Raw genomic sequence first — 26,240 nt, 5'->3', positions numbered from 1 at the left:
TTCGCTACTCCCAGTCCTCTTTCTTGCACCCTCTCCTGGGCCCCAAGTTCAGGGTCTTCTGCGGGGGAGACACCAGGCCCCCCTAACTAGGCTGTCATAAACACATCGAATCTGGCACACGGTCGCCCATCGGTAATGCCAGGCCCTTGCGAGGGGTCTGGCTAATGGATGGAGGAGCAACGTTTCTCTGGACTAGTTAACCCATCCTCGTTCTTGTGATTGGACACGACACGCCGATACTCGAGACATCTCGGTGACATTGACCGTTTGAAATCAGACTGTGCAGGCGCAGCAGCGGCCTTCCCGATTACATACCAGTTTACTCCACTAGCGAATTGCACGAAGATGTCTGAGTCCGCAAAGTCGGAGAAGTTCATGGATCTCACCAGGTTCAGCACACCGGTGCCTGAACTGGATGACCATCGGTTCCAATTAGATAATCAACATCGCATGGAAGCGACACTGGATGTGACTCTGAGCCGTCAAAATACTGCGCAGCAAGGGATAGCAGAGGTACCCCAGCGCCCCGACCTACTTCAAGTCCAGGATGCCTACAGAGATTCTGGACCGTTTTTGCGGGACTTCGAACAGGCTATTCTGGACGATGATCGGTCGGCGAATGACGTGAATGCTGTGGGACGCCGACTATCTGTCGATCCCGCTGGGAATGCGCGCCACGGTCGGACATATAGTCGTACTCATCAGGATATTGGTAACAGATCACGAGAGAGTTCCGTTTCGGCTCGGTCCTCGTCGCCGCCCAATTCCGTCGACGCCTTTGCAGACCCTCGTCGCCGAGAGCGCGCAAATACTTTGGAGAGCCATGGGCCCCCGGATTTGGAGGCCATTCTCCAGCGCACGGTTTCAGGCGGTACCAGACGACCAACTTTCAGCAACGCCAGTGTTATTCGACCTCAGCCAGGTGACCTGGATTCTCCAGAGGATACGTGCGTGCCGCACTTCGAAGAACCTGGAAGAATTCCGGTGATCGACTACGAGGAATTGGAGGAATTCGTAGCTTTGAATCAGAAGACAAAGCCTTCCAGCAATCGGCGCAAACATAGTCTGAGTTCGCAGGACAGATACTCGCGGGCTTTCCGCGACCTTCGCCCAAGCACCGAAATCGCTGCGGGAGTAGATGAGAAGCACTCCTCAAGCGCCGAGGTTTCCTTTGATGACTCGACGCCGTCCAAGTTCAATGACAAAATTTTCCACCAAGCAAACGAGAAAGAGTTGCTGGACAAACTGAAAAATGAGAATGAGCCGACTCGCTTTGGCTTCTTCTCTTCCGAATCACAGAGCACCGTACATGCCGCGGAACTAGGGGATCTTGTCCTTCCCGGGGACAGTTTCCGAGATCTCTTTCAACTTGGACCGGAAGGCGGTGTTTGGTGGTTGGACGTTCTGAATCCCACCGAGGCTGAAGTAAGCGCAATCTCAAGGGCGTTCTCCATTCACCCTTTGACAACAGAAGATATTTTAACCCAGGAGTCACGTGAGAAAGTTGAACTATTCAAGCAGTACTACTTCGTCTGTTTCCGGACGTTCTATCAACTCGACAAGACCAGCGAGCAGTTCATGGAACCTGTGAACTTCTATATGGTCGTCTTCCGCGATGGTGTTTTGTCGTTCTCATTTACTGAGAATCCCCACGCCGCGAATGTCCGAAAAAGAATTGGGAAGCTCCGTGACTATGTATCACTCAGCAGCGATTGGATCTGTTATGCTATGATGTAGGTTGGCTCCCCCGTTTTATGCAGGTTGCAAGCAAAGACTTGGTGCTAATTGTCTAAAGCGATGACATTGTAGATAGTTTTGGTCCCGTGATCCGGGAGATTGAGGTTGAAACCGAAGCCATCGAAGACCTCGTGTTTATTGCGCGGATGGATGATTTCGAATCATTCTTACCTCGCATTGGGAATCTGCGGAAAAAGGTCATGAGCTTGATGCGTCTTTTGGGAGGCAAAGCCGACGTTATTCGTGGATTCTCCAAGCGCTGCAACGAGCAGTACTCAGTGACACCTCGGGGCGACATTGGACTTTACCTTGGTGATATTCAGGACCACGTTGTGACCATGATGTCTAATTTAGCGCATTTCGAGAAGATGCTCAGTCGCTCCCATACGAACTACCTTGCTCAGTTGAATGTCACAAATCTGGTTCTAGGTAACCATGCCAACAAGGTCTTGAGCAAGGTGACGCTTATCGCTACCATACTCGTCCCCATGAACCTCATCTGCGGTTTGTTTGGCATGAACGTTCATGTTCCCGGGCAAGACGTACCAGGATACGGATGGTTTTTCGGCATCATTGGGGTCCTTGCTGCGGTTGTTATTATTAGTGGCCTGGCTGCTCGGTTTTACAAGCTTGTATGAGACCGGCCGTTCGCAAAATACGCATTGGTTGATGTTGACTTGGTATATACAATCCGTTCTTATGTTTATATTCTGGCAATTGAGTTGAGGAATCCAGTCTGTACCATTAACCTAGCTACTCTTTGGACACTATACCACCACATGCAAAAAAAAGGACTTCGATGGTTGTATTGTTCGTACTAGCTCAATACTGCCATACTATATTTGGAAACACAAGGTGTGGCGGTGTAGTAACATAATCTGTAACTGTGGCAGAGCGCCAGCAGAAAAGAATGCATATCGTCTCCAATTGACCAGATTATTACCTTCCCGCAGTCAGGTATGGTAGCTACCCCATTCAATGCAATATGATATTGCACCTCAGCCTGACGGTTAGGAGACGGAAGCTACAACTGCCTGAACTTTGCATATGACTCGACTTACTCTCCTCCACCTCCGCCCTTTACGTATCGGCTGCCCCGTCATGCGACAGCAGTGTTGCTATCCTTCAGCCGTTTGACGATCTCTTATTACCGACGGTCCAAGGCTGGATCGGAGCACTTGACCTCCCATGGGGCAAAACGCGCCCTCACAGTCTCGCTTTGGTGCGAGAGTGAGCGTCACTATCCTTCTTGCGGTACTCATATCCGCATTTGCTACCGGCACGGACCTTGTACCTCTTACATCGGAATACGGAAAAGGCCGTCTACTTGCCAAAGATGATACCCTTGGTGGCTTCCCTTACCTTCTTGGCTCTTTCAGCGGCCTGGGCATAGATCGTGAGAGGGGTAAAGCGCGTGAACCGCATGGCTTGGATATTCTCAACCGGGCTTCTGATGACCGGCGGTCTCTCGGGAACAACCGGTTTGGAGAGAGCGAGATCTTGATGGGTGAGCTTCAGCAATGGTCATTTGTGCCAGACTCCACGGCTGGCAACAGCTCCGATGCTCAGAGCGACAACATCACGAAGCGCGCGAGTACCGCAGTTTACGTTTCCCTCACGATTTGCTCGGCGCCAATTCTTAATGAGTCTATTTCGAACACTGCCCAGGCATTACCTCAGCTTGCTGTTTATGTTTCGAATTCCGACTCCCTTCAGGACCCAGGTCCGCATCATAAGGGCGATAGTGGTCAAACTGTTTATCACTCCTCAGAGGGATACATGGGTGCGACTGTAAATGCTACATCCGAGGTGTACATTGCTGTAGCTGCCCCGAGTAATGGGAACTTCTCTGGATCTTATTCTTATCAGCTTGCGGTCTCCACGGAAGATTTCTTTCACAACGTTGACGACCGGGCCGCTCTGCTTTCCTTTAATGATTCCGGCTCGGAAACGGCGCTTCTGACTACTGTTAGTCCTGCCGATGAGATTCTCACCGAGGAGCAGCGAAAGCAATGGGAGAACAACACCACTGTCTACAAACTATTTGTTAATAACGCGAATAGCACCGTTGGATCTGGCTTGTCGCGTTCCTATTGCGCCCTTGCCCAACATTCGCAGGCTAGTAATGGCCATAATGTCGAAGCAAGTATGTCAAGGCGCAAGAGTGAAGACAGTACAGTCCAAGAGCAGTTCTACATCACCGGCTTGAACCGCAGCTCAACATATGTGGGCATCCTAGCGACGGGCAACACGACTGAGTTCGGGAACGGAATAGTCGGTGGAGGGGGAAAAGTTTGGAAGGCGAAGAAGTTCTCAACGAAATCAGGTAAATATCCACTTCTATGGCGATTTATAAGTATTCAACTAACAGGAAAAAGACGGCAACTGCGACGTGATCTACGACCTTGACTTTTGCTCAGATGTCGCTTACTCAGTACCCTCTAACCCTTCAATGAACATGTCCGAGATTCGCGCCAAATATGACAACTATGCCGCAAATCTTTACAGAAACTTCAATTTCTCCCTTCAACAAATCCAATGCAATACGTCCAACGAAACAATTTACTCAATGGCAGTCGGCTGCGACGACTGCGCGGCCGCTTACAAGTCCTGGCTCTGCGCCGTCACCATTCCTCGCTGCGACGACTACTCCAGCACATCCAATAGGACCGCTGTCATGGTGCGTAATGCAGCGCAACCTTTCGCCAATGGCACCGAGATCACGAACCAGACACTCCGCGATAGCCCGATCACCAATCGCCCTAGAAATAGCGGGCTGATTGATAAGGAAATCAACCCCGGCCCATATAAGGAAGTACTTCCCAATGTCAGTTTCTGCCATAACCTCGTGCGAAGCTGTCCTATGTCACTTGGATTCTCATGTCCAAGCGGGAAGTACCTGACTTATTCATATGATACTAGCGCTGCCTCAAGTGGCCGAATATCAAATCCTTTGTGGGCTGTTATGATGGTTTATTTTACAATTATGATCGTGTTTTAGTCCTTTTTTAGACTCGTCTTCCAATCTTACTCGTTACGCTCTATGCATGGAAGTTCGATTTACTCTACATATACCCTTTCTGTTCGTATAGATACAATTCATGGATCATCCTGGTGTGAATGCTCATTCTTACCATTGGAGTTTATGATTTTGATGTGCAAGGAGGATATTGAAGTTACGTGGATACAATTGTCCGTTGCCTTGAATACATGTCGATAATGTGCCTTAAGCAGGATGCTCTGCATAACAAACGCAAGGGTCGTGCTCGATTAACGCCACCGAGATACTGAGGTTGCAAGCATTGCATCATATCTGTGGTATCATAAAGTACTAGCTGTATATAACGCTCATGAAGCCAAACATTGTCCTTCGGTCATAGTACAAATAAGGACAACTACACGCTGAATTGCTGAGCAAAATAAAGACATAAGAATAGGACTTTATTTCTGTTTCCTCGCCCTTGGAGTCCACATATTCTTCAGCGCTGACGATGAAGAAGACGAAGTTGACATCTCCCGCCTAGGTGTACCCATTTTGGACAGCAACTTCTGCGCCGCCGGCGTGAGCGCCTTATTCACGCCACCCAAGCCCGGTGTTGCCGAACCAGGGGTGCGGAGCCCGAAGTCCAGCCTGGGACTGCTGGCGAAGCGCGGCGTATCTGTGAGGGGCGTCTTAGTGGTTTGGGCGGCCTTCTCAGCCCGCTTTGTCCGGGCCACGCGGTCTACCATGCGGTGATGGAGATCTTCCCGGCGGCGGTTTTGCTTGATTTCGAACGGGTTAGGCGTTGTGTCGCTGGTGCCTAGGATACGGAGGTCGTTGAATTCAGATTGGGACTCGGGCTCGTCCTCGTCGACGAATGCGTACCCATTCACTCGCGGTGTTTCGCCGCCAGCATATCCTGCGTCTGTTTCTGTCAGGCGAGGCCTGCCAGCGATGGCATCTTGGATTGCCGATATTGATGGAGATGGCGGTAGAGCATTGCTGGCTTCTGAGGAGCTTTCTTCTGGCAGTCTAGTATTCCGGTAAATGACTCGCTTTGGACCAGCACGGGAAGCAGCTTCGGCATTTTGCTGTATGGTTTCATATGAGTTCTCGACGGATGATGGAAGGAACATCAGCGAGTTCTCCGCCTGCGTTTTCCATGCATCTGGTTTGGCAGGCCGAGCATCCAAATTCGTCTTAATGGCGATTTGCCGATCTGGGTTACCGCCTTGAGCTTCAATGCGCTTAGCTTCTCGTTGGCGATGCGCGATCTGCCTTGCAGTTGGGATCTTATTTCCACTCCACAACCAAGCATGTTTCTCCCTACGCTTGGTGTTTTGCTTATCCAACAGCTTATTGAATGACTCGTTATCCTCACTGGTGTATTTCGCTTGGAACTCAAGAAGGCCCATTTTCGAGACATCCGGCCTCATTTCCTCTTGCGTCTCCGTGGCTGCTGTAGTCGCCGAAACGGCGGTCACAGGTGTTTCCCCGCCCCAGCCCGCTGGGGTATCGCCAGGTACTCCCACGCCCCTGAGGCCTGGTGTCATGCATCCTGAGCCAAAACGAGGTGGCCGAGAACGTCCGGGAGTTACCATCAAATCTCTAAGCTTCTTTCGTGAATTTGTGATCCATTCTTTGTCTTTCGAGTCCAGCGCATCGAGGTATTCTTGTTTCACTTGGGACTCTAATAAACCAGGAAAGTAGTCTCTGGCGATAATATGTGATAGGGCATCGGTGTAAACGTCTTCGTCGAGAACGGTGGCCGGACGTTTAATGCGCTTCGGCGGAGGGGGAGGCGGCATTAAGCTCGTCTCGCTATCACGTCTTGTAAGCGCTTGCGAGGGAGACATTTTGGGTATGTGTTATTCAAATCTTGGTCTGTCAGAGTATATCGAGAAGACCTAAAATCGGTATTATAAGCATCTCGAGAGGACCGAGGAGGGCGTGCAAAAAGAATGAATGACGAAGTTGAGGCCATTGTGAAAACGCGGCAGAATATTCCACTCAAGCGGTATCCCACAGGCGGTGAGATGTCGCTCACTACTGTACTATGATACTACCGGCAATGACTCATCACTAGCTACTAACGTTACTAGTCCATCACCTCATTAAAAACTTTGTGTCTGCTAACAGAAAAAAAGTAATGAAGAAATAAAAGAAAGTCATAGAGTACATTTGTTACGGAGTGCACATGACCATTCTGGGTTGGACCTCCCGCGGAAACAGGAATACAGAACGTGACAAATGCATTTATCTCCAATGATTCTATGTATAATGAAGCAGATCCGGTCCCGAAGCTAACGCTAGCAAAACCAAACAAATAAAACCAGATGATAGCTATGGAAGTCCCTATACAGCCCTTTTCCGGTCCGCCCATGCGCAAGAATAACAGTGTACAATACCCCCCTTCGTGTTTGAACCTTCTTGGAAACAGCGCCTGAGAAATGCCATTTGAATGCAACAAAAAAGTATTCATGAACGACCGCATGAAAGAGACATGGAAAAGAATTTCATCGCAAAAGATTGTTGTGTAATGCAAGGCAGTATGATGATTCATAAAGTCGTGGAGAAGGTCTATGACCAGTTGTTGGAATTGGGGAATATCCTTGGGCCGAAGAATATCATGGACCGAAGGAGAACAGAGCGAATTGTGAGATCAGATACGCGGCCAGTGGGACAAACGACGCCCAACAGAGACGCCACCTAGGAGGTCGCAGGTGACGGAAGAGTTGGCGATGGAAAGAGAGAGTAGGATGTCGTGCGGCCTTTCTTCCTCAGTGCGCTCTTCGAAGGAAGTTGAGGCCTCATGGTGTTGCTCACCGTGGGAGCAGCCTCCACTTCGGAGGTAGATTTTGCGCGGTCGTGGGGATAGATACCAGTCAGCTTGATGGGCTCGTGGCTGCCGTTGCCATCCGGCCGAGACATGATATGCGTCTCGATTTCGCGTGCTAGGCTTTTAGTCTGCCGGTGGTTGGATGAGCGAAAGGAGTCGTGTCGCCCAAGGTCGGCCTGTTCACCAGAAAGCCCCGGGTCCGAAGAGGAAAAATCGCGACTACTTGCAAGGCTATGTACCAACTCAGGTACACTTGTGGTCGAAACAGATGACCGATGCTTCCGCACGATCGAAGCTGCACGGGATAGAATCAGGCTCTCCTGGGAGTTATATTTGCTAATGGGTGAGAAGCTGCTCCGAGGAGAAACGGGCTGGTCTATAGCCTGGAATCCACTTTGTGAATAATAAGAAAAATGTCGATCTGATTCTCCATCGGCAGCGAGAAAGTCCTCGTACAGCGTGTCCGGAGAGATGTGTTTACTCAGAGCTCCTGACAACACCGAAGAACTAACTGGTTCGAAAAAGTCTCCATTTTTCTCACCTTCACAGCCAGCACTTGACGGCGTTATGGCCAGGCGCGAGCTTGGCACTGACTGCGAAGAGCTAGGATCTAAGTCGGGAGTCGACACAAACGGCGTGCCGAGGTATCTTGGGTTGGACGAAGAGACGGACGCGTGCGGTGACAAAGTAGCCGAATTGGAGGTGGTAATATTGATCCCGACCCTATCCCGTTGCGATAATTCAAAAGAAGAGCGTGCCCAGTCGAAATCGGAATTTGACTCAGCTGCGTGCTCATAGCAGTAGTCGATATCGTCATCCCAGGACTCGTAGATCGTTTCGTGGATAGTTTTATGAACAGAGGACTGTCTTCGGAGTGTCGACTGAGTGCGTTGGTCGTCGACCGAGGTGGTCTCTCGGTCTGCAAGATACTGAGGAAGAGTAGGGGAACCCAGTGCCTCGGTGAATTTCATTGAGAGCTCCTTCGCCACGTCGATGGACAAGCGAGACTTTGGGCCTACAATGGCTTTGGGTGAAACCTGACTTCCAAGAGATGCTGGGTATTCTGAATGCTGAGACTCGGGGCTATCGTGCCAGTGCGTCGCCTCATCCTCCTCAGGAACATCGTCCAACTCGGAAGTCGGGCTCGCCATTGCTGAAGTAGTTCTTACTTCTATACCGTCACTGTCTGGGCCAGCGGTAATAGCATGGCCTATGTTCGGATACATCATAGCTTCAACGTTGTGACTCATTGGAGAAGTGTCTCGTACCAAGTCGTCCTCCGCGTCGAAGGCATGCTCCGGGTGCTGTTGCCGAGAGTCCAAGTCCAGGATCTCATCGATTACTCGAGGCGAAGGCTCTGGGATTTCAGGAGAAGAAGCCAATCTAGGCGAAGAAGCACGCGGTGGTGAGGATGCAACATCTCCCCGCGGATACCTTACTACGGGCCGCGAGAAGTTCTCGAATACCCGGGACTCTCGCAGGGGTCGGTACTCTAATACTTGAGGGCTGTTAGATTTCGCGCCGGGGGAGCGCGGTGGGCTAGCAGGGGACGGGCCATTATTGCCGTGCTGGGGGAGGCATTGAGAGAGATCCTCCGTTGAAGGGCTTCGCATTTGGATATCCTCTGCTCGGATGCCCTTCAAATTTGCGACGGGCTTTTGAGAAGCCCTGATGGCGGAGAATTCCGTCACCAATTCATTCTCACGGGTTTTGCCCAACGCCTCGAACTGGGCCGGACTGGTGTGAGTCAAGTGATGGAAGTCAAAAGGATCCGAAATCATGCGCTTCATGTGCTCATCTATATGATGCCAATAAGAGACCGGTCATTCCAAGGTCGCCAGGAGGCACAATTGCTTCTCTCGCGAGGTTCCTGGGGCTTGTGGGAGACACTTACGGTTGTCGTTCGACCGGGATTTGCGGCGACCAAAGTCAAAGCGGGATTTATCGCGCTCCGCATCATCTTCTTCATTCAAGGATCCAACCATGTTGACCTTGCTCCCTTGACGGCGCAGAATGCGGCTTCCACGTAAAAAGAGTGACTTGGTTGCACTTTCATGCCGGTCGTGACGCACTCCAATTGTAGAGGGTGTCCGGTCCTCGGGTGCGAAGGGCAATGGGCCGTTCTCGTTGGAAGTCATTGATGAGGCCTGTGAGCGACGCGAAGATGTAACAGAGGGAGTGGATGTTGTGGTATTGCTTCGAGAACGGCCACTGAAGACGGACAATCTTTTAGGGCTCTGGGTGTGAGCAGTCGACCTTGACCGCATATGAACTGAATGTTCGGGCGTGTCACTGGATGCTCCGGTGGAAGGACGGTCGAGATCCTGCGCCATTTGGCGAGGGGCTGAAACAGAGAAGTGAGGGTTCAATGGCATGGTGGAACAACGTCGGTACCACGCAGCACGCACACGAAGTCCGAATGAACGGGCACAACTTGAATGTTTTCTTGAGAGCTGGGAGAATTCTCGTGGGGCAAGGTCGACTTTCAATAAGGACGTTTACGCCTTGGACGAGGTTGACCGGGCCCTGGCGTGGACCATGGTAAGAGGATCAAATGAGACAATGGGATTGTCGGGGGGAACTAAGTATATAGTAGTAGAGAGGATAGAGGATAGGAAGACAAAAATAGGGTCAAGAGGAAAATCGAAACTGGAGTATGAAGCTGAAGGGACGGAACGACGATTGTCACAGACGCAGCGAGCGCAGAAGTCTGGATCAGAAACAATTGGAATTTGAGGAAGGGATCGCACTACTAGTGGAGCGTCGGCAGTGGGCTGGGAAGTATACTCCGTGTTTTGAATGAGTGAAGATGGTGAGAGATCAGGGATAATGAAATGGGATAAGACGGAGAAGAGAAAGAGGGAAAAGGAAAGGAGGCACAGAAAGAAAAGTGGGATATTCCACGATAAAGAGCGTTCGTGAGGGAATATCGTTGGAATAATAATAATAATCTGCTCGAGAGGCAGGGAAAATAAAACTCCTGTAGCCCAGCCTATAATAATAAATTATAGACCGTGCCAATTTCTTTATTCTTTGTGCTAAGGTATGATGTGCGTAAGGAAATATCTGAGAGTCGCCGAGGCTCCTTATGGAGTACACCAGCCTCCGTCAACCACCGCTGGCAACCTCATATACTTCCCTTACTAAGGAGTTTGCGATTCTAACAGAATCACATTTATTACACCCTTGCCAGCGCCACAGATTCTCTTCCCGACTGTACTTGGGAGGGAAGGTCAGGGACGCACGACGAAGCAAGCTCCTGCATAAGACATACATGATGATAGTCTCAGGCGTCAAGGGGAATACACCGATGCCATGCGTACGGCGCAGGGACCGCGAGAAACAGGAGCAATACGGCATACGGTCCGACGTTGGTCGACTATTTGACAATTATTAGAGATTATCACCAAGTTCCACGGTAACGACGGCGTGCCCCGTCAGTTCAGCGCCGATCGATCGGATCCCACCTATTTATCTATCTATCGAGATAGGTGGTCGACCCAACCTCTAAAAAAGAAAAATGAGGACGGCAGGGATGTGATGTGGGAATCCGGCCCCAGCCTCAGGTGCGAATAGGCTAGCAAGGACGGCGTTGTTTCCCCTGGCGTGGGCGGGCTGGAAGTGGCTGGCCGTTGCAACGCGTCTGCTCCTCTGGTGCTGGAAAGCTCAGAGAAGACGATCTCGTTCCAGACACGTTTTGCATCCCACTGTGACTGACAACCGAGTGTGGTAGGTATCGGCGGTGGGCTCTTGCCTCGACTGGATCGCGTTCCCAGGAACGTCGGAAACGGAAAAAGCACGTTCTCTGGGTCGAAATGATTATAATGAGGTCGACCGAAGCGGGAAGCAGCGCACGAAGCTAAGAAGGAGCGAGTTAGTCCAGTTTTGAGTAGCGAGGAGGATGCATCGAAATCCCATGGAAACCCCCCTTCATGCTGTGTCACACTAGGCGAGGTGCCTGTGTCTGATTCTTAGCTCGTTACAGCTTTTCAGCGTCGAACTCCTGGCTGCTACTGACATTCCCCAGGTCGTCGACAAACGCGTGAACAGTGAGCAGAGAGCTGGGAGCAGTGAAACTGAAACCCGAGGCCTGACATAACTAAGGAATACAACTCCGAAATGTCAACAGAAAGTCATTCCAGGCACCTCAACGCTCTCCCCACATGCTTCTGCCCCCTGAGTGGCTGCCCAAGCAATCCTTTCCTACGGTCTAGGACCGCGGGCTAAGGATGGTCGCGTCGCATCCTTCTTTCAGTAACTCCGTTACCGTTTTCATTTCGTTATGATTGACGGGCATCTGAGAACCCAAATATATACACAGTGGATCAGTTATGACCGTTCATTAACAAAGATAACCAGATATGTCCATCGTTTGGGGGAGCCTCAAAGAGTGGCAGAATTGGGCTCGGCAATTCAGGGCCCGTGGGATGAAGAGAGTTGTCACTGTCCACTTCCACCCGTCCAGCGCCGTCACAGAAATAGAACACGAGGCTTCACGACGAACCTCAGCATCCTGGAGACAGACGCATGCAGGATGACGCAGTACCACGATTCATGCTGGACGATCACACCGCCAGTACCTGCATCCAGCACGAGTGGCTTTTGAGACCTGCCATCCAGCTGCATCTCAAGCTACCATTGCTTTTTCTCTCTCTTCGTGCCATTCCGCTGGGTTTTTGCAGAGACGGTCAATAGATTCCGACAACCGATGCGATAGTCGATACTACTTGATGGTGCAGTAGTAGCTTCCAAGACTAGTGAAATGTCAGACTGCCGCTTCAGACTTCGGCCTCGGCCGGGGTTTGATTGAAATTCCCTCGTTGATCCACTCCCATTTTAGTCTGGCTCCATCGTGATGGGGCGAGGTCTGGAGTCCAGACATGACAAACATGTCTGTCCTCAGTTCTCTTGAGCCGTCTGCAGCTGCACGACTGCGTTCAGGCCACAAGACGTAGAACTTGAAGCGACATGGCCGCGCGGTCCTACAGGAACGGCACAAGCTACAACCAACCGCTAGCCGACAGGATGCCTAGGCTCATCGCCTGTAGCACAAGGATGGATATGTTTTTTTTCCCCAGCTTTCACAAGGAATCCCCTTCTATCTCGGTATAACAACCCCGTTGACAGGGGCTGTTACGTCCGTCGTTCAAGGGTGTCTGCTCTATCTGAGCAAAGCAGTTGGTTCACCAATCGCAGCAGACGAGTATGACATGGCTTTGGACGAGGCGATCTTATGCCCGAAGAAGATCTCGATCTCGCTTCCTGAATCTCTCAATCCTCCATCCTGATCGCTCGGTGCCTGCAAGTCCATTAAATTTGTGAGACCGCGATATATCATTCGATGAACCAGTCAGCACGAAATTCACCCCGTTCGGACTACGGAGTTACAGGGTAGTTTGTTTTTGCAGTGCCCCTGGTAGACCAAACAGTAAAACCACACCAATGTCTCAGATCTGAACTTTAATTGTGCCATTGCCCGTCTTTCTCGGCGAAAAAGATCGAATGGCTTGAACCCAAATGATAACTCAGCAGCTTATTGCATATAGGATATCAGTGCCAGATGTCTTCGGAGTGTAATCCATCTTCTAAACGTCGAAGGCTTGCGAGGTGGGGCCTTCTACTCTCCTGCTTGGTATCGCTATCCTACATTATAGAATAGGCTTACCTTCCAAGTAGTAGCTGGTTTGTCGAGGTTTGAATAGTACCCAGAGTATATAGGCGACTCAGAGATATTGACGTCTCGCAACGATTACCTAGCTCAGCGACATAACAGTATCTTCGGTCAAGGAATCCACGGACATGTCCTCCAATTCAAGTTTGATGTATTGCGGGCTAGCGAGAAGTTTGAGTCTTGAATACATCCTTCACAACGCCAAGTACTCATCGTATGGGATCAGAAAATGCAAGCTCAAAGAAATGTAAACTACATAGTGGTAAGCGAATTAAAAGAACAGGGCGAGACCAATCATTCATCATCGCCATCCTTCATCTCTGTATCCTCCTTTTCACTAAACAGCCCAGCATCATCATGATCATCTCCTTCAACGGGGGGAGGAACCTCGTCTTCTTCCTCATCATCGTCATCCGCGATCCGCCTAGTCACTTTTGCCCTCCGCCGCTGTACAACATCCTCCTCCTCGTCGTCATAATCCCCTGCCGTCGGCGTAGCGGCCGCAGCAGGAGCAGCAGCAGATTCTTCCTCGTCATCTGAATCAACAACCATCTCGGAGCTCTTATACTTGCTCGACGACTTGCCGCTACCGGAAGTAGCACCCCTTGATCGCCGCTCCAACCGTCTCCTCTTTTTCGGAGCGCCCTCCTCCTTGCCACTGTCATCAGGCTCAGAGCTACGCGCTGCCCCCGCGTCGCCCTCATCGTCATTAATGAAGTCGTCCTCACGGCGCTGCTTCTTTCGCTTCGATGAGCCAGCAGACTTCTTCTTCCGCTTGACCTTTTCGCCTGTTTCGGATTCAGTAGTCATCTCCGCTTCTTCGCGGGCCCGTTCCTCTTCTGCCCGTTGAGCGGCAAGCCTTTGAGCCTCTTCAACGAGCCGCTGACGTTCCTCCGCGATACGCTGTTTCCGCTCCCGCTCAGCCTCCTCCGCCTTGCGGACTTCTTCTTCGCGACGGCGAATCTCGGCCTCGCGGGCCTCGCGGGCCTGCTGCAGTTTAGCGGCATTCTTCTCCTCATATTCCTTCTGGCTCTGGAGGGCCCGTTCAAGCTGCTTTATAATTGTCTTGGACATGTTGGCGCGCTGTTCAAGAGACTCAGCCGGGTAGGGCGGATTCTTGGCCTGGGCGATACGCCCGAAAGTCTCGACCGCGGTGCGGAGGCCGTCCGCTGCGTCTTGCACGTCTTGGGCAGTTCGTTGTGTTTCGGGTAGGCTGTATGTGAGGGACGCGATCTGGTTCTGCACGAAGGCGACATTGAATTCGAGGTGGGCTTGGGTGGGCGCCACAGAGTGTGCGCGTTGAGCATAATCTAGGGCTGTCTTCATAGCTGCGAGGCTCATTTCCTGCTTACCCTTAAGGAGCCAAACGCGGCCGAGACAGGCGAGGATTTGAGCGTCGCGGGCCCGGTCCTTGGATAATGCAGCCTCATAGTGCTCAATGGAGCGTGTATACTGGCGTAGCTCAGCGTAGACATGCCCTAGGTTCAGGTAGACGCTCGCGTCTCTCAACGAGTCACGGATTTTGGAGAAGATTTGTACTGCTGTACTAAGATCCTTCCTGTCATCAACCAAAGCGATGGCGATACCTTGCGCTGCATACGCGTTCCGTGGGTCCAGCTGAAGAGCCTTGTCGAAAAACTCAACGGCGCGCTCGTACATCTTGCGCCGTTTCTCCTTCTCCTGGTCCGTATCACGTCGCATGTCTCTGGCGAACAGCAGGTGGACGTTACCCATACCAGTAAGTGCGTATCGGTCATGCTTGTCAAAGTACTGCAGCGTATGCTTGTGATGGCGCTGCTCGTGGTCCTCTGCAATGTTCGCGGCCCGTTTCTTGGATTTACTGAGATACCACCCGAACAAGGCCCGAACTTCGAGATTAGTGGAATCTGTCTCGTACAGTTTCGCCATCTTCTTGGGCCCTTCATCCGTCGGGCTACGCCGGAGAGCAAGGTATGTTAATCGCGCACTCGCCTCAGTGTAGTCGCTATGCCGTTCCAGGAGGGCCTCGTAAACCTTCTTCGCCTCATCGGGCATATCAGATGCCTCGTACGCCCGCCCGAGGTTGTAGCTTATCGTTGTGACAAGGGCGTCCGTATCGAGTTCCCCTTCTCTCTCGTGCGATCGAGCACAGGAGTCCAGCGCTGCCTGGAACATGGTGCGAGCCATGTTAAGCTGCGAGCTCTGGTACAGGAAGCAACCCATATTATTAAGGAGCTGCGGCGGCAAATTTACCCGGAGGGCAGCCTTTATTTCCTGCTCATCTTCGAGACCTTCTGGGCGTTCCTCATCAGGTATCTCAGCCAGCTGCAATTCTTCCAGTTGTGTCAAGCACTGCATGCTCTTATCCGGAGCGCTCTGCTCATATAGCCGAGAAAGATATACCAAAACTGACTCGTCCGGCGTAATCTTCTTACTTTCATCCTTCCAAAGCGCGCGTACTGCCTCAAACAACGTGATGGCTTTCTTAGCTTCGGCGGATTTGTCTTCTTTCGTTCCACTTTTCTGCGCTGCAAAGACCTCCTCGGCATAGAGAGCCCCCAGTAGTATCATGCACTCCGGGTTCTTTGTCTGCTGTATGATTTTCTCCAGTTGGAACTTGGCTCCGTCGTAGTCCTTGCTAGACACTTGCATTTGTACGGAGCCAAACTTGGCCGGAAGATAACCTTTATCGCCCCCTCCCCGAGCTTGGTCAGAGCGGTGGTAGAACTCTGCAGCTTTGGCCAGGTCTCCCTCATAATGACATTTTCGACCGAGAAGGTACCATCCATCGCTGGCTATTTGCATGACGTCAGTGTTCTCAATCGACTTGCGGGCAAGAGTATCAACTGTTGAGTAAGCTTTTCGTAAAAGGAAATAACTGCCAAACAGAGCGCAGGTCATAGGATATTCCTTGTCCAGCTTGAAGGCTTTTTGAGTATATTGTGTCATGGCCACCTTGTACAGGGAACCGAATGCCGGATCTGTTGTAGCATGTCGGGAGCTGTCATAGAGGTAGTAGACCGCGAGGAGGATGTTGGCAACTTTCGAGTCAGGATTCTGTAAGTTCGGAAGTAATGTATTAGTACCACTACAACATCTAAGATGCATTCTTCGAACTGACATACCAGAGCTAGTGCACGTTCCCAAGCAGTTTTAGCTTGCTCCTTGAAGCCCAATTGCCACAGACAGCATCCGATACCGATCCGAGGATCTGGATCAGTCAGGCCAGGCATCCTCATTAGAACCTTCTGGTACCCTTCCAGCGCTTCTGCATATCGCCCAAGTAGGTAGTGCGCCCTGGCGCGTCCAAGAATAGCCATGGCATTTCTACCACCGAACGCTTTTGACGATTCATCAAACTGCTTCAGGGCCTGGCGCAATGATTCCACTCTTTCTGAGTTATCAACGGCCCCTGGTCGAACAGGCCGTGGGGGATGTAAAGAGGCGCGCAACAGAGATAAAACACCACGAGCAAGGAAAAGAGGCGGGAAGGACGGGTTCAACCGCGACGCCTCGTTTAATATTCCCGTCGCCTGCTGAATGTAGTAGTCTTTGGTCCTCGCCTCTGTACCCAAAACCACGTCTGATACCACACGAGGCGCCTCCCTGCTCTTCAGCAAGTACAGCCAGCATACCCATCCCAAGAGGCCTAACTTCTCCTTTGTAGCACCTTGAGCAACCGATGCGAGACCCTTGTTCAGGATGTCGATCGCGTGATCGATTTGCTTTTGTTTGGCATAGGCGAGCGCTATGATGACCCAGAAATTCTTCGCCGCTCTTTCATTTTCCAGAAGTGTACATAATTCGGTAGGATCATCGGGAAGCCCTTCGAGACTCACTTCGACCTCGCTGTCGAGTGTGGATGCGGGGATGTCGATGGCGGATGGAATGTCAGAAAACCGAGAATTGACCAGTGATCCAGTTACAGGGAGCGAATCCCCGTTGACGATGCCATTGGAATATTTGTTCCGTAAAGAGGTCATGGCGGGCGTGTGTAGGCTTCTCGAACCGGCAACGCGGCCTTCAAGACGCGGAGGTAAGAGTTCGGTCGAGGAAAGGAGTAACAAGTCCTGTAATGAAGCTCAAAACTCAACTCATATTCAGTCCATAAGCGTGATCCAGTGAGTCAATTTCAGGACGGACTGCTTGTTATTGCGCGACGGAGAAGAGAGCGCGTTCTCGGCTTGCCTGCTGCTCAGATTTCGGCTCAGATGTGACGAGTTGCGGACAATGGCTCAAGGTTTGAAGCCTAAGGCATAAATGGTGGCTCAGGCACACCGCCAATCTGTGGCATCAGCTCTCGACAAACTCTACGGAGTATGGTAGAACATGTATTCATCGCAAATAGCTTAGCTCAGATACATAGTTCTTGCCGGACATAGTTTGATTTACCGCTCTAATGATTTACCAAGTGCGAATTTTGCGTTACCTTTCACATTCCTCTTATCACTGTGGGCAGAGAGAATTGATCGAGTAGAGAAGCATTCCATCATAAACCTCTAGAGTCGGTAAATAATAGGTCATCAATCATAAGGATAGGAGTGGACATTATTCACAGTAGAACCCCCAAAAGACTAGGCCGACAAGATCCAGGACAGTTGCTCTGGTGTTGGTGTGTTGTTCAAAAGCCTAGCCCTAACAGTTTAGGAAGCCGACAAAGAAGAACGATACCGAATATCACCCTGAATATCCAACCGACCTCGGTCCAATGCCCCAATCGAACATGCGCCTCAGCGTATCCGTCTTCGGCTGCATCCAACTGTCGTGCATCACCATAACCGACTTCAATACTACCGGCCAACGCGGATGGAAATCGCCCGGTCTCAAAGTACTCATCAAGTAGTTCGTCCTTCTCTGTCCAGCGGGCCCTAAGCCACGCATCAAACTCCTGCTGATCGTCAAGGGGAATTTCTGCAACCGCAAAACGTCTCCAGTACATGTTGACAGACGTCGGTGGGCGTCCTTGGACATACGTTGAGCGGAGAGTGAAATACTTGTCGGCATAACTGCCTTTTCTGTACGAACATCAATCGTCAATTCAGTAGAAACTAAGACTGAGTCGTGACTTACGGAGGACCTTCATAACCCACAGTGCAATCGTATACCCACTCAACAGTTCCCCGCAATTGCTGTAAGCAGAAGAACAGGCCAGTCGAGCGAGGAAGGACCTGGTGTCTTAGAGGCGGAAACCCATTCTTAGCCCCATATGCATCGCTTCGCCTCTTGGTGTTGATGGAGAGGTTTGTCCCTTCCGGAAATATCAAAAGCCACATAGGGTCATACTTCGGAGCGCCCGAATCAGAGCCTATGTGCTGGGTCTTCAGCTTCTCAAGGCGGTGTTGAAGTCTGGGCTTGTCAGACAGCCATTTACGAGCCATGAAGATGAAGCCGTAAAACGTCATACCCTGGCCAATGATAGGTATGTATTTTAGGGACTCCTTGAGTATGATGAAAATGTGGCCGTGCATCATATTCGAATAAGCGATCCACCAAAGATAGATCCAGTCGGTGTAGACCTGATGATTGGATATCATGACAAGGCGCTCTGGAAAGGTTGTCTTTAGACGACCATCGTCGGCGATGCGAACTTGTCCGCGTATGCTCTCGTCACCGCTGACTCGGACATAGGTCGGGCAGCCCCACTCGGTAAGGGCAGTTATCACCAGCCCAAAAGATCGTTTCGTGGATGCCATCCAGGCGTAATAATATTGTTTGTTGATGATGTATAGGGGACAACCGATCAGCTGCGTCATAAGGATAACGACGCAACAGCAGTTGAACCAAGTTGCAAGAAGTAAAGAACGCAGCACCTGCATGGGTATTCCGTGCTTGAGACGTGGTTGAGCATCTCGACTTGGCTGAGGGTCGTCTCGCAGACAAGCCGCCGGCTTCCGCTGACGAAGCTCGCTTTCGCTCATGATGGCAGGAAATCGTTATGTGGTGAGGGGCGAAGCACGACACTGTTCTTACGAAAAGAGCGAGACAGGTTCCTGCGTTACGGTTAGTTCCTAAGATCTAGGATTCACCACGCGACCATGTTGTAGAGGCAAAAGCCAAGAGTTGTATTTACTTACTTTAACAATAACCTCATGCGAGAACGAAGCAATGAAGGATACCTAAAGAATGTGTGGGCTAAGCCATTTCATTCGGGACGAAGAGGAGAGAAGGAAATGAATGCAATAAATCATCCCCGAGATCACATGGGAAAGATGAAAGAGATTGGGAAGCCCAAGTATGAATCACGGCTGATGCACCCGTCCTTGTGGCCAGTCTAACTTCGGCTAGCAAGAACAACAGGCAGGCACCATGACGTGGGAAGCTGCTAATCGGACCTGCTAAGCCTCCAAGGCGGTCAGCTAGGTATCGCCGATCATTCTGGGGTTCCTCGCGACTCGAGGCTTCAAAAAGTCCCGCTCTATCCTGAACTGTTTTGTGCACGCCACGTCGATTCATCGCTTCTCGCTCTTTAGATCCACTAGCAGGGGTCTCGTCGCAAAACAAGGGAAAAAAAGAAAAGAAAAGAGCATGGACGACTTTCGGTCATAGATTACCACTCATTGTCAGGCCACATTTCATATTTACGCCTGCACCACAATGTCAAAAGAAAATATACGTTGACATACTAGCTAGCAGCTAATATTTAAGCTTGCCCAATCATCAACGAAAATACCTGTCGATTTGAGCAACTAAAAGTCCCCTGGTCTAGCTTTTTATTTTATTTTTTGTTTGCACGATGTTGTCAACGATAACATTGCGGATCAATCCTATACGGCAACTTTCATGGAAACGGAACTTTTCAGTTACATTGAGACGGCGGGAAATCAGAGATATTGACTCTCTCCCAGCTCGGCTGATTCCGAGTTATCAAGGTGCGCGTCGCAATCAACATGATGTTGCTCCAGCTGATCATAGACCGCTCTATTAGAGTCGAACGAGAATGATCTTCTCTCTCTCCAGTGGCCAGCCCCCCCGCGGAACGTTTTTGTCGTCAAGAAGGACTGTGCACCGGAGGTGACCAAGTCGCTGGTCGAGTTTATTAAGTACGGTTCACAAATCTCAATGTTATCGCAAACTATGCGCTAACTTTTCCGGCACTCTAGTCACACGGCGTCTACGTATCCTTCAATTGGCATCATCTTGGAGCCGAAGGTTGCGGAGGAAGTACACTCGTTGTTGTCTTTCCCGGTTTATACGGCGCAGTTAGATAGACTGCCCTGCGCATTGCATAAGAAGGTGGACCTCAGCGTTACACTTGGCGGTGATGGGACAATTCTGCATGCTTCCTCTTTATTTGCCACGTGCGTCAATGTTCCACCGATGTTGTCGTTCAGCATGGGTACTCTGGGGTTTCTCGGCGAATGGAAGTTCAGTGAATATAAGCGCGCATTCCGCGAAGTGTATATGTCCGGCGCAGGAGTGGGAGATCGCGCTCCTGTCCTCGCGATCTCCCAGTCTTCGAGCGCCAAAGATCAGTCAGAGGACACCACTGGGTGGTCATCAGTTCGCGGCAAATCTATGGGTCTGAATCGGGGAGCTCGAATCTTGATGCGGAACCGTCTCAAGGTTGCTCTATTCAATGCAGATGGGCACCCTGTTGAAGCAGATAAGTGTTCAAAATACAACCGAGGTATTGAGAGCGACGGACTATACGTTATGAATGAAATCCTGCTCCACCGCGGAAAGGAGCCGCATCTTGCCATCCTGGACGTATATGTGGGAGGGAGATTTCTCACCGAAGCAGTGGCAGACGGTATCATTATTTCCACACCCACTGGAAGCACAGCATACAGTCTTAGCAGCGGAGGCAGTATCGTGCATCCCCTAGTGCCAGCAGTGCTTTTAACACCAATTTGTGCTCGAAGCCTCAGCTTTCGGCCTTTAGTTCTGCCGGCGAGCACACCAATCACTCTTCGGTTGAGTGAGAAAAATCGGGGGAGAGAACTGGAGGTCAGTATTGACGGCGTCAACATGACCCGAGGAATGACAGCAGGAATGGAAGCTCGTGTCTGGAATGAGGAGATGCGGCATGGCAAGAATGAGTGGCAAGGTGGAGTGCCCTGCGTGATGCGGAGAATCATGGGCGGCGAGTCTCAAGATGGCGAAGCTCATGATGGCTGGGTAGGAGGATTGAATGGACTGCTTAAATTCAACTACCCCTTTGGAGAGTAGTGAGCCAGCGATGGTTGAAGGTATTCCGCCTCTTTTATACACATCCCTCAGATCTATTAGCCGCTTAACAAACCACCTCTACGGACACCTCTATTGGTAACGAATATGCTCATTGAACAAGGGCGTTTTCTACGGCTCGCAGCCTCGGGACTCGAAATAAATATACGCCGCGATTTCGACTTGGATTTGATTAAAGGAGTAGGATCGGAAACCAGTGGGCCTGATCTGTAAACCGATCTTGGGTGAAGAGGGATTTACGGCTATGCCCATCTTGACCCAAGCTTCAAGATAATGCCAACGACTATAGAACGAGGTTTGACAGCCTTCACCGTTGGGGCTCACCAATTATTAGATGGTATTCTTGGACCAAGGTGACCGATGGCATATGCTCCGATACTCAATGATAACGCGAGAGTTCTCCCTCTTGTACATAAGAGACTCGAGTAAAGCAAATTACTGCATTCCCGAGCATCTTAAATCTCGGTCAGATCGTCCTTTTGAGCAGTGACTCAGGATGAAACATGGCCAGGCTGTTCATGACGTTTTAGTTTTGGAGTCGCAAATTAGGATTGCAAGCATTAATCATCGTAAGATGGGGTAGAATTTCAATCGACATTGGGCATGAACTCCTTCGAAGCCGGGACGGCCATTGTCTCGTCGAAGTTGAGATTTAGTCTCCCTGGTATATGTTAAATTATTAATTTGTGCCTGCGAGCAGATCAGCGCATACTCACAAGCCGAGTCTATACTAGCGTTATGTATGAAAACCGTCCGCAACAACATGCATATAATCAAATAAGTTCAAACTTCTCAAAAAAACAAGTAGTAGCCTATGAACATTACAGTAAAAATAGCATTATAGGCTGGCTAAGAAGGACAAGAGGGGTTGTGCCGTCGAAGAGCCGCCGCCCCCTTCAGGGATTCTGGAGCCTCTCCTAAGTCCAACCAGCGGTGGTGAAACTCGCACATCCACCATTTACTTTCCTCCCCTCCTGTCTTCCCCGACTCAGGAGCTCATCTTGAATTCGCCCTTAAACCTGCCCTACCAACCTTCTTCTTTCCATTTCTTTGCGTCTTCTGGTCTTTGTCGCTTCTATCTTCCACTTGGCTGGTGCTTTCCCCACCCCCCGCTTCTCGACTCTGCCATCTCCCGAATCAGCTCCTACACCTCTCCTGCTTCAGCGCGTTTGGATAAAGAGGGAACTCCAAGACGTGCATCTCACACTTACAGCTCCCTCGCAAGCGCGGGACTCTTGCGTCGTGTATTTTTGATAAATTCGTGGGTAAGACCCAAATTCAGGCCCAATCCCTATCGTCAGTACCGTCTCCGTCTGCTACCCCAGCCTTCCACTGGTCGACCCGAATCCCCGTGGCATTGGGTCCAGGTGCAAATGCGCCCAACCCCTGGTTCGCAGACCTGGCTCTGCCCGGATTATACGTTTTCAACCTCTTATAGATGCTAATGCTTTGGACAGTCTCCGGAGCAGTCGTTGAGGTTTTCACCGACGTTTCTCAGGCTACCTTCCCTCCCGTCTGAGAGGTGATCCCCCCCTCTTGGGGCGCCCGCCAACCGCACTATTACCTAGAATGACTTCGTCGTATGAAAAGTATGTCAGCATAAGTCCCGCCTTCGTCTGGCTTTCCTGATCCTGCCTTATTTCGTCGTAAGGGAAGACATTTAGACTTTAATGTGCTATGGCTAACTGACCTCCCTTGTCTAGAGGCATGTATTCCGCAGACCAGTTCATGAACCCTGGGCCCGCCCCTCGCCCACCGACCGATCGCCCGAAACTTAACCTCTCCGCAAGCACCGGTGTAACGACGTCTCTTAATCAGATGAGCCTAGACTCTCCAAGCACCCCGAGCGCTAACCTGTCATTGTTCCCGAATACCAGCAGCCCTTCTCTCGTGCGCACAAGGACAGATCAATCAGGGTCTGCCGTGGTCAAGGAAGGATATGTACGTTGCAAAGAGGATAAGTTCCTGGCTACGTGGAACCAGCGTTTCCTAATTCTTCGCGAATCTCGCTTGGATTTCATGAAGAATGAGGCAGGAAAGGTGGTTCTCTCCATACCTCTTTCGGCAGTCACAGGTGTCTCTCGCTCTGAAGATACACGAATGGCCTTCGAAATCGTTCGTCTAGCCAATCCGAAAGATGCGACCTCTAAGGCCGCCCTGATCACTCGGGACGTTCCCACGAAAAGTCTGACTTGTGAGGTCAGAACTGATGAAGAGATATATGACTGGATTGATAAGATATACGAACGCTGCCCCGGAATGGGGGGTGTAAGCAATCCGACAAACTTCAGTCACCGCGTTCATGTCGGTTTCGACCCGCGGACAGGAGCCTTCGTTGGTCTGCCTCCAGAGTGGGAGAAACTTCTTACTGCATCCGCAATCACCAAGGAAGACTACAAGAAGAATCCGCAAGCTGTCATCGAGGTTTTGGAGTTCTACTCCGACATTAAGATGCGTGAACAGAACCCGCAGTATTACGCAGGTCTGGGCTCTCCAGCTGGTCAGGCAAAGCCGTATGGTAGCAGCACTGTCGGCGGTTCAATCGCACCCCCAAGACCACCCCCACCAGCCCCTGCACAACGTCTGGACAGTGGTCAATCCTACTCTAGCCACTCTGCATCGTCTGGCCATTCTCCGAGCAAATCCGGCTCTGATAGGGCCCTAGATCAACAGCAGCAGTTAGAGAAAATGAAGCAAATGGCCGATCTGGAGCGCCAACGCGTAGAGGAGGACCGCCGTCGACGCGAAGAGGAACAGAATCGGCTCGAGCAGGATGCTTATAACGCTTCGCTTCCGAAGACCCGTGTCCCTCTTGCCAAGCAAGAGCTCGGAGGATATGGATCACCCGATCCATCCATGAATGACCGCTACAAGCCGAGCCGTCCTGCTCCGCAGGCCCCTGGTTCTGCACGCCAAAATCAAGATCCGGCGCGCCAGCTGACCGCTCAACGACCGGCACCGTCTCCACCGACTGCAGGACAGAGGCCTGGAGACTATTCATCCAATGGCGCGTCTCGGGCTCCGGGATATGATTCTTACAATTCCAGATATGCTTCCCAAGATTCTCGGACCCAGACGTCGGCCGCTCGCACCCAGAACAATGGAAAGACACAACAAGCCCATGGCCCTCCTCCTAGCAAGCTTCCTGCTCCTGTGCAGCCAGTCAAGCCTTTGAACATTGCGAACAAGCAGGCACCTAAAAAGGCTACCCCAGATGGTGTCCGCCAGGCCGAAGCTGCTCTGACCAAGAAGGCCGATCCGCACAAGAAGGAAGTCCGCATGTCGGCAATGAGCGAGAATGAAGTTATGGATAGACTGAGGTCGGTTGTGTCTAAGGACAACCCCAATGAGTCCTATAGCAAGCAGCGAAAGATCGGACAGGGAGCTTCTGGATCTGTGTATGTTGCTCGGGTCAAAGAAAATGCCACTTCTGGCGTCGCTCGAGAGCTATATCGGCAATATGGCCCACGCTGCCAGGTCGCTATCAAGCAGATGGATCTACGTAGTCAGCCGCGCAAGGAGCTGATCGTCAACGAGATCATTGTCATGAAAGACAGCCAACATGCTAACATTGTAAACTTTCTGGACTCGTTTCTCCAGGAGCAGAGCAACGAACTCTGGGTGGTCATGGAGTTCATGGAAGGTGGAGCTCTCACTGATGTTATCGACAACAACCGTGTGATTCAGGAAGATCAGATTGCTACAATCTGTGCTGAGGTTGGTGCTCCCGTATTTGTGCTGCGTTTGGAACAATTGACTAACAAATCGACTAGACGTGCAAAGGACTGGCGCACTTGCACAGCCAGAGTATCATCCATCGTGATATCAAGAGCGATAATGTTCTCCTTGACCGAGCTGGCCATGTTAAGATTAGTAAGTTGTTCTCTTGCTTATCGTCTACTGGCTTGCTAACAAACTGTCCAGCTGATTTTGGTTTCTGCGCTAAGCTCACGGAAACGAAAAGCAAGCGTGCTACGATGGTTGGTACCCCCTATTGGATGGCGCCTGAGGTCGTCAAGCAGAAAGAATATGGCCCCAAGGTTGACTGCTGGTCTCTGGGTATTATGGCTATTGAGATGATCGAGTCCGAACCCCCATATCTGAACGAGGAACCCCTCAAGGCTCTGTACCTGATTGCCACCAATGGTACCCCAAGGCTCAAGGCTCCGGAGAAGCTCAGCAAGGAACTCAAATCTTTCCTCAGCGTCTGTCTGTGCGTAGCTGTGGACAGCCGCGCCACAGCACAAGAGTTGCTGGAACATGATTTCCTCAAAACGGGTTGCAGCCTCGCTAGTCTTGCAGAATTGCTCCGCTGGAAGAAGAACACTCAGTAATACCCTAATTTGTGCCCTCGAACCCATCGATTTCATTTCCTTACGATTTACACGTCTTGCCCCACGCACATGTGGACGACATCTACGCGTCGCTGAAACTTTACGACATGTGAATATTTTCTGCTTCGAGTGATATCCAATCTGCTAAAATTCTCACTCTCATCGCCGCTTGGCATTGATAACCCCGACGTTTTCTTTTGGCGTCTATTCTCAGTTTCCTCCCGCTCAGAGTCTCGCATCGACGTGAATGATCATGAATCCAATTAATGCGTCAGAAACACCATCGGCGGCCTGGAAGAATAGGATCAGGCCTGCGGTTGCGATTTAAGCAGCTAGATAAAGTTACATTTTGACTTCCTGGCTTCTCTTTGGTCATGGCCTGTGTCCCCAGCGGTTGCACCTTTTTTTTCTTGAGAAGGCATACATTTGACTGAAAATAGGGATATCCTCACTCGTATTCTTCTAGCGATGAGTCCACGACGGAAATAGTTTGTTTATAGCAGCAACTAAGGT

General features: G+C 50.9%; 7 protein-coding genes across 7 annotated transcripts; 4 read left to right on the top strand and 3 right to left on the bottom strand.

Annotated features, from left to right (window-relative positions):
- The first annotated feature begins 54 nt into the window (after positions 1-54).
- On the top strand, positions 55-2,408 carry BDW70DRAFT_69602 (magnesium transporter CorA family protein). The gene is made up of 2 exons (XM_073744613.1): positions 55-1,733; positions 1,796-2,408. Exons 1-2 carry the CDS (start codon positions 346-348, stop codon positions 2,373-2,375), a joined length of 1,968 nt encoding a protein of 655 aa, XP_073595089.1. The 5' UTR covers positions 55-345; the 3' UTR covers positions 2,376-2,408.
- Positions 2,409-2,674: 266 nt separating this feature from the next.
- Positions 2,675-5,093, top strand: BDW70DRAFT_138119 (MID1 family protein). Its single transcript, XM_073737161.1, has 2 exons — positions 2,675-4,063; positions 4,116-5,093. Exons 1-2 carry the CDS (start codon positions 2,926-2,928, stop codon positions 4,736-4,738), a joined length of 1,761 nt encoding a protein of 586 aa, XP_073595088.1. The 5' UTR covers positions 2,675-2,925; the 3' UTR covers positions 4,739-5,093.
- Positions 5,094-5,176: 83 nt separating this feature from the next.
- BDW70DRAFT_138118 (splicing factor ESS-2 family protein) lies at positions 5,177-6,662 on the bottom strand (the record flags this gene model as incomplete). Its single annotated transcript, XM_073737160.1, has 1 exon — positions 5,177-6,662. Exon 1 carries the CDS (start codon positions 6,571-6,573, stop codon positions 5,179-5,181), a length of 1,395 nt encoding a protein of 464 aa, XP_073595087.1. The 5' UTR covers positions 6,574-6,662.
- A 185-nt stretch (positions 6,663-6,847) lies between these two features.
- On the bottom strand, positions 6,848-9,931 carry BDW70DRAFT_168976 (uncharacterized protein; the record flags this gene model as incomplete). The annotated part of the gene is made up of 2 exons (XM_073742588.1): positions 6,848-9,354; positions 9,451-9,931. 2 exons carry the CDS (start codon positions 9,929-9,931, stop codon positions 7,427-7,429), a joined length of 2,409 nt encoding a protein of 802 aa, XP_073595086.1. The 3' UTR covers positions 6,848-7,426.
- Positions 9,932-13,521: 3,590 nt separating this feature from the next.
- BDW70DRAFT_151033 (putative RNA polymerase II transcription elongation factor (Ctr9)) lies at positions 13,522-19,124 on the bottom strand (the record flags this gene model as incomplete). Its single annotated transcript, XM_073739245.1, has 4 exons — positions 13,522-16,263; positions 16,332-17,276; positions 17,906-18,221; positions 18,277-19,124. 4 exons carry the CDS (start codon positions 19,122-19,124, stop codon positions 13,522-13,524), a joined length of 4,851 nt encoding a protein of 1,616 aa, XP_073595085.1.
- A 470-nt stretch (positions 19,125-19,594) lies between these two features.
- BDW70DRAFT_138105 (NADH kinase POS5) lies at positions 19,595-21,957 on the top strand. Its single transcript, XM_073737159.1, has 3 exons — positions 19,595-20,075; positions 20,132-20,246; positions 20,307-21,957. The coding sequence occupies exons 1-3, from the start codon at positions 19,940-19,942 to the stop codon at positions 21,373-21,375; spliced, it is 1,320 nt and encodes a 439-aa protein (XP_073595084.1). The 5' UTR covers positions 19,595-19,939; the 3' UTR covers positions 21,376-21,957.
- A 905-nt stretch (positions 21,958-22,862) lies between these two features.
- On the top strand, positions 22,863-25,951 carry BDW70DRAFT_69490 (serine/threonine protein kinase CLA4). The gene is made up of 4 exons (XM_073744611.1): positions 22,863-22,982; positions 23,097-25,110; positions 25,167-25,266; positions 25,318-25,951. Exons 1-4 carry the CDS (start codon positions 22,963-22,965, stop codon positions 25,725-25,727), a joined length of 2,544 nt encoding a protein of 847 aa, XP_073595083.1. The 5' UTR covers positions 22,863-22,962; the 3' UTR covers positions 25,728-25,951.
- Positions 25,952-26,240: the final 289 nt, after the last annotated feature.

This window comes from Aspergillus foveolatus, assembly GCF_047715535.1.
Source record: "Aspergillus foveolatus strain CBS 279.81 unplaced genomic scaffold BDW70scaffold_31, whole genome shotgun sequence".
Lineage (NCBI taxonomy): Eukaryota > Fungi > Ascomycota > Eurotiomycetes > Eurotiales > Aspergillaceae > Aspergillus > Aspergillus foveolatus.
The sequence above is the reverse complement of the archived record's forward strand: the minus strand, read 5'-3'. Positions and strand labels throughout refer to the sequence as shown.

Coding starts and splice junctions, on each gene's coding strand:
- BDW70DRAFT_69602 (XM_073744613.1), top strand. CDS start 346: ATGTCTGAGTCCGCAAAGTCGGAGAAGTTCATGGATCTCACCAGGTTC. Junction 1,734..1,795: donor TGGATCTGTTATGCTATGAT/GTAGGTTGGCTC, acceptor AATTGTCTAAAG/CGATGACATTGTAGATAGTT.
- BDW70DRAFT_138119 (XM_073737161.1), top strand. CDS start 2,926: ATGGGGCAAAACGCGCCCTCACAGTCTCGCTTTGGTGCGAGAGTGAGC. Junction 4,064..4,115: donor GAAGTTCTCAACGAAATCAG/GTAAATATCCAC, acceptor AACAGGAAAAAG/ACGGCAACTGCGACGTGATC.
- BDW70DRAFT_138105 (XM_073737159.1), top strand. CDS start 19,940: ATGTTGTCAACGATAACATTGCGGATCAATCCTATACGGCAACTTTCA. Junction 20,076..20,131: donor GCTGATTCCGAGTTATCAAG/GTGCGCGTCGCA, acceptor CCGCTCTATTAG/AGTCGAACGAGAATGATCTT. Junction 20,247..20,306: donor TCGCTGGTCGAGTTTATTAA/GTACGGTTCACA, acceptor CCGGCACTCTAG/TCACACGGCGTCTACGTATC.
- BDW70DRAFT_69490 (XM_073744611.1), top strand. CDS start 22,963: ATGACTTCGTCGTATGAAAA. Junction 22,983..23,096: donor ATGACTTCGTCGTATGAAAA/GTATGTCAGCAT, acceptor TCCCTTGTCTAG/AGGCATGTATTCCGCAGACC. Junction 25,267..25,317: donor AGCTGGCCATGTTAAGATTA/GTAAGTTGTTCT, acceptor CAAACTGTCCAG/CTGATTTTGGTTTCTGCGCT.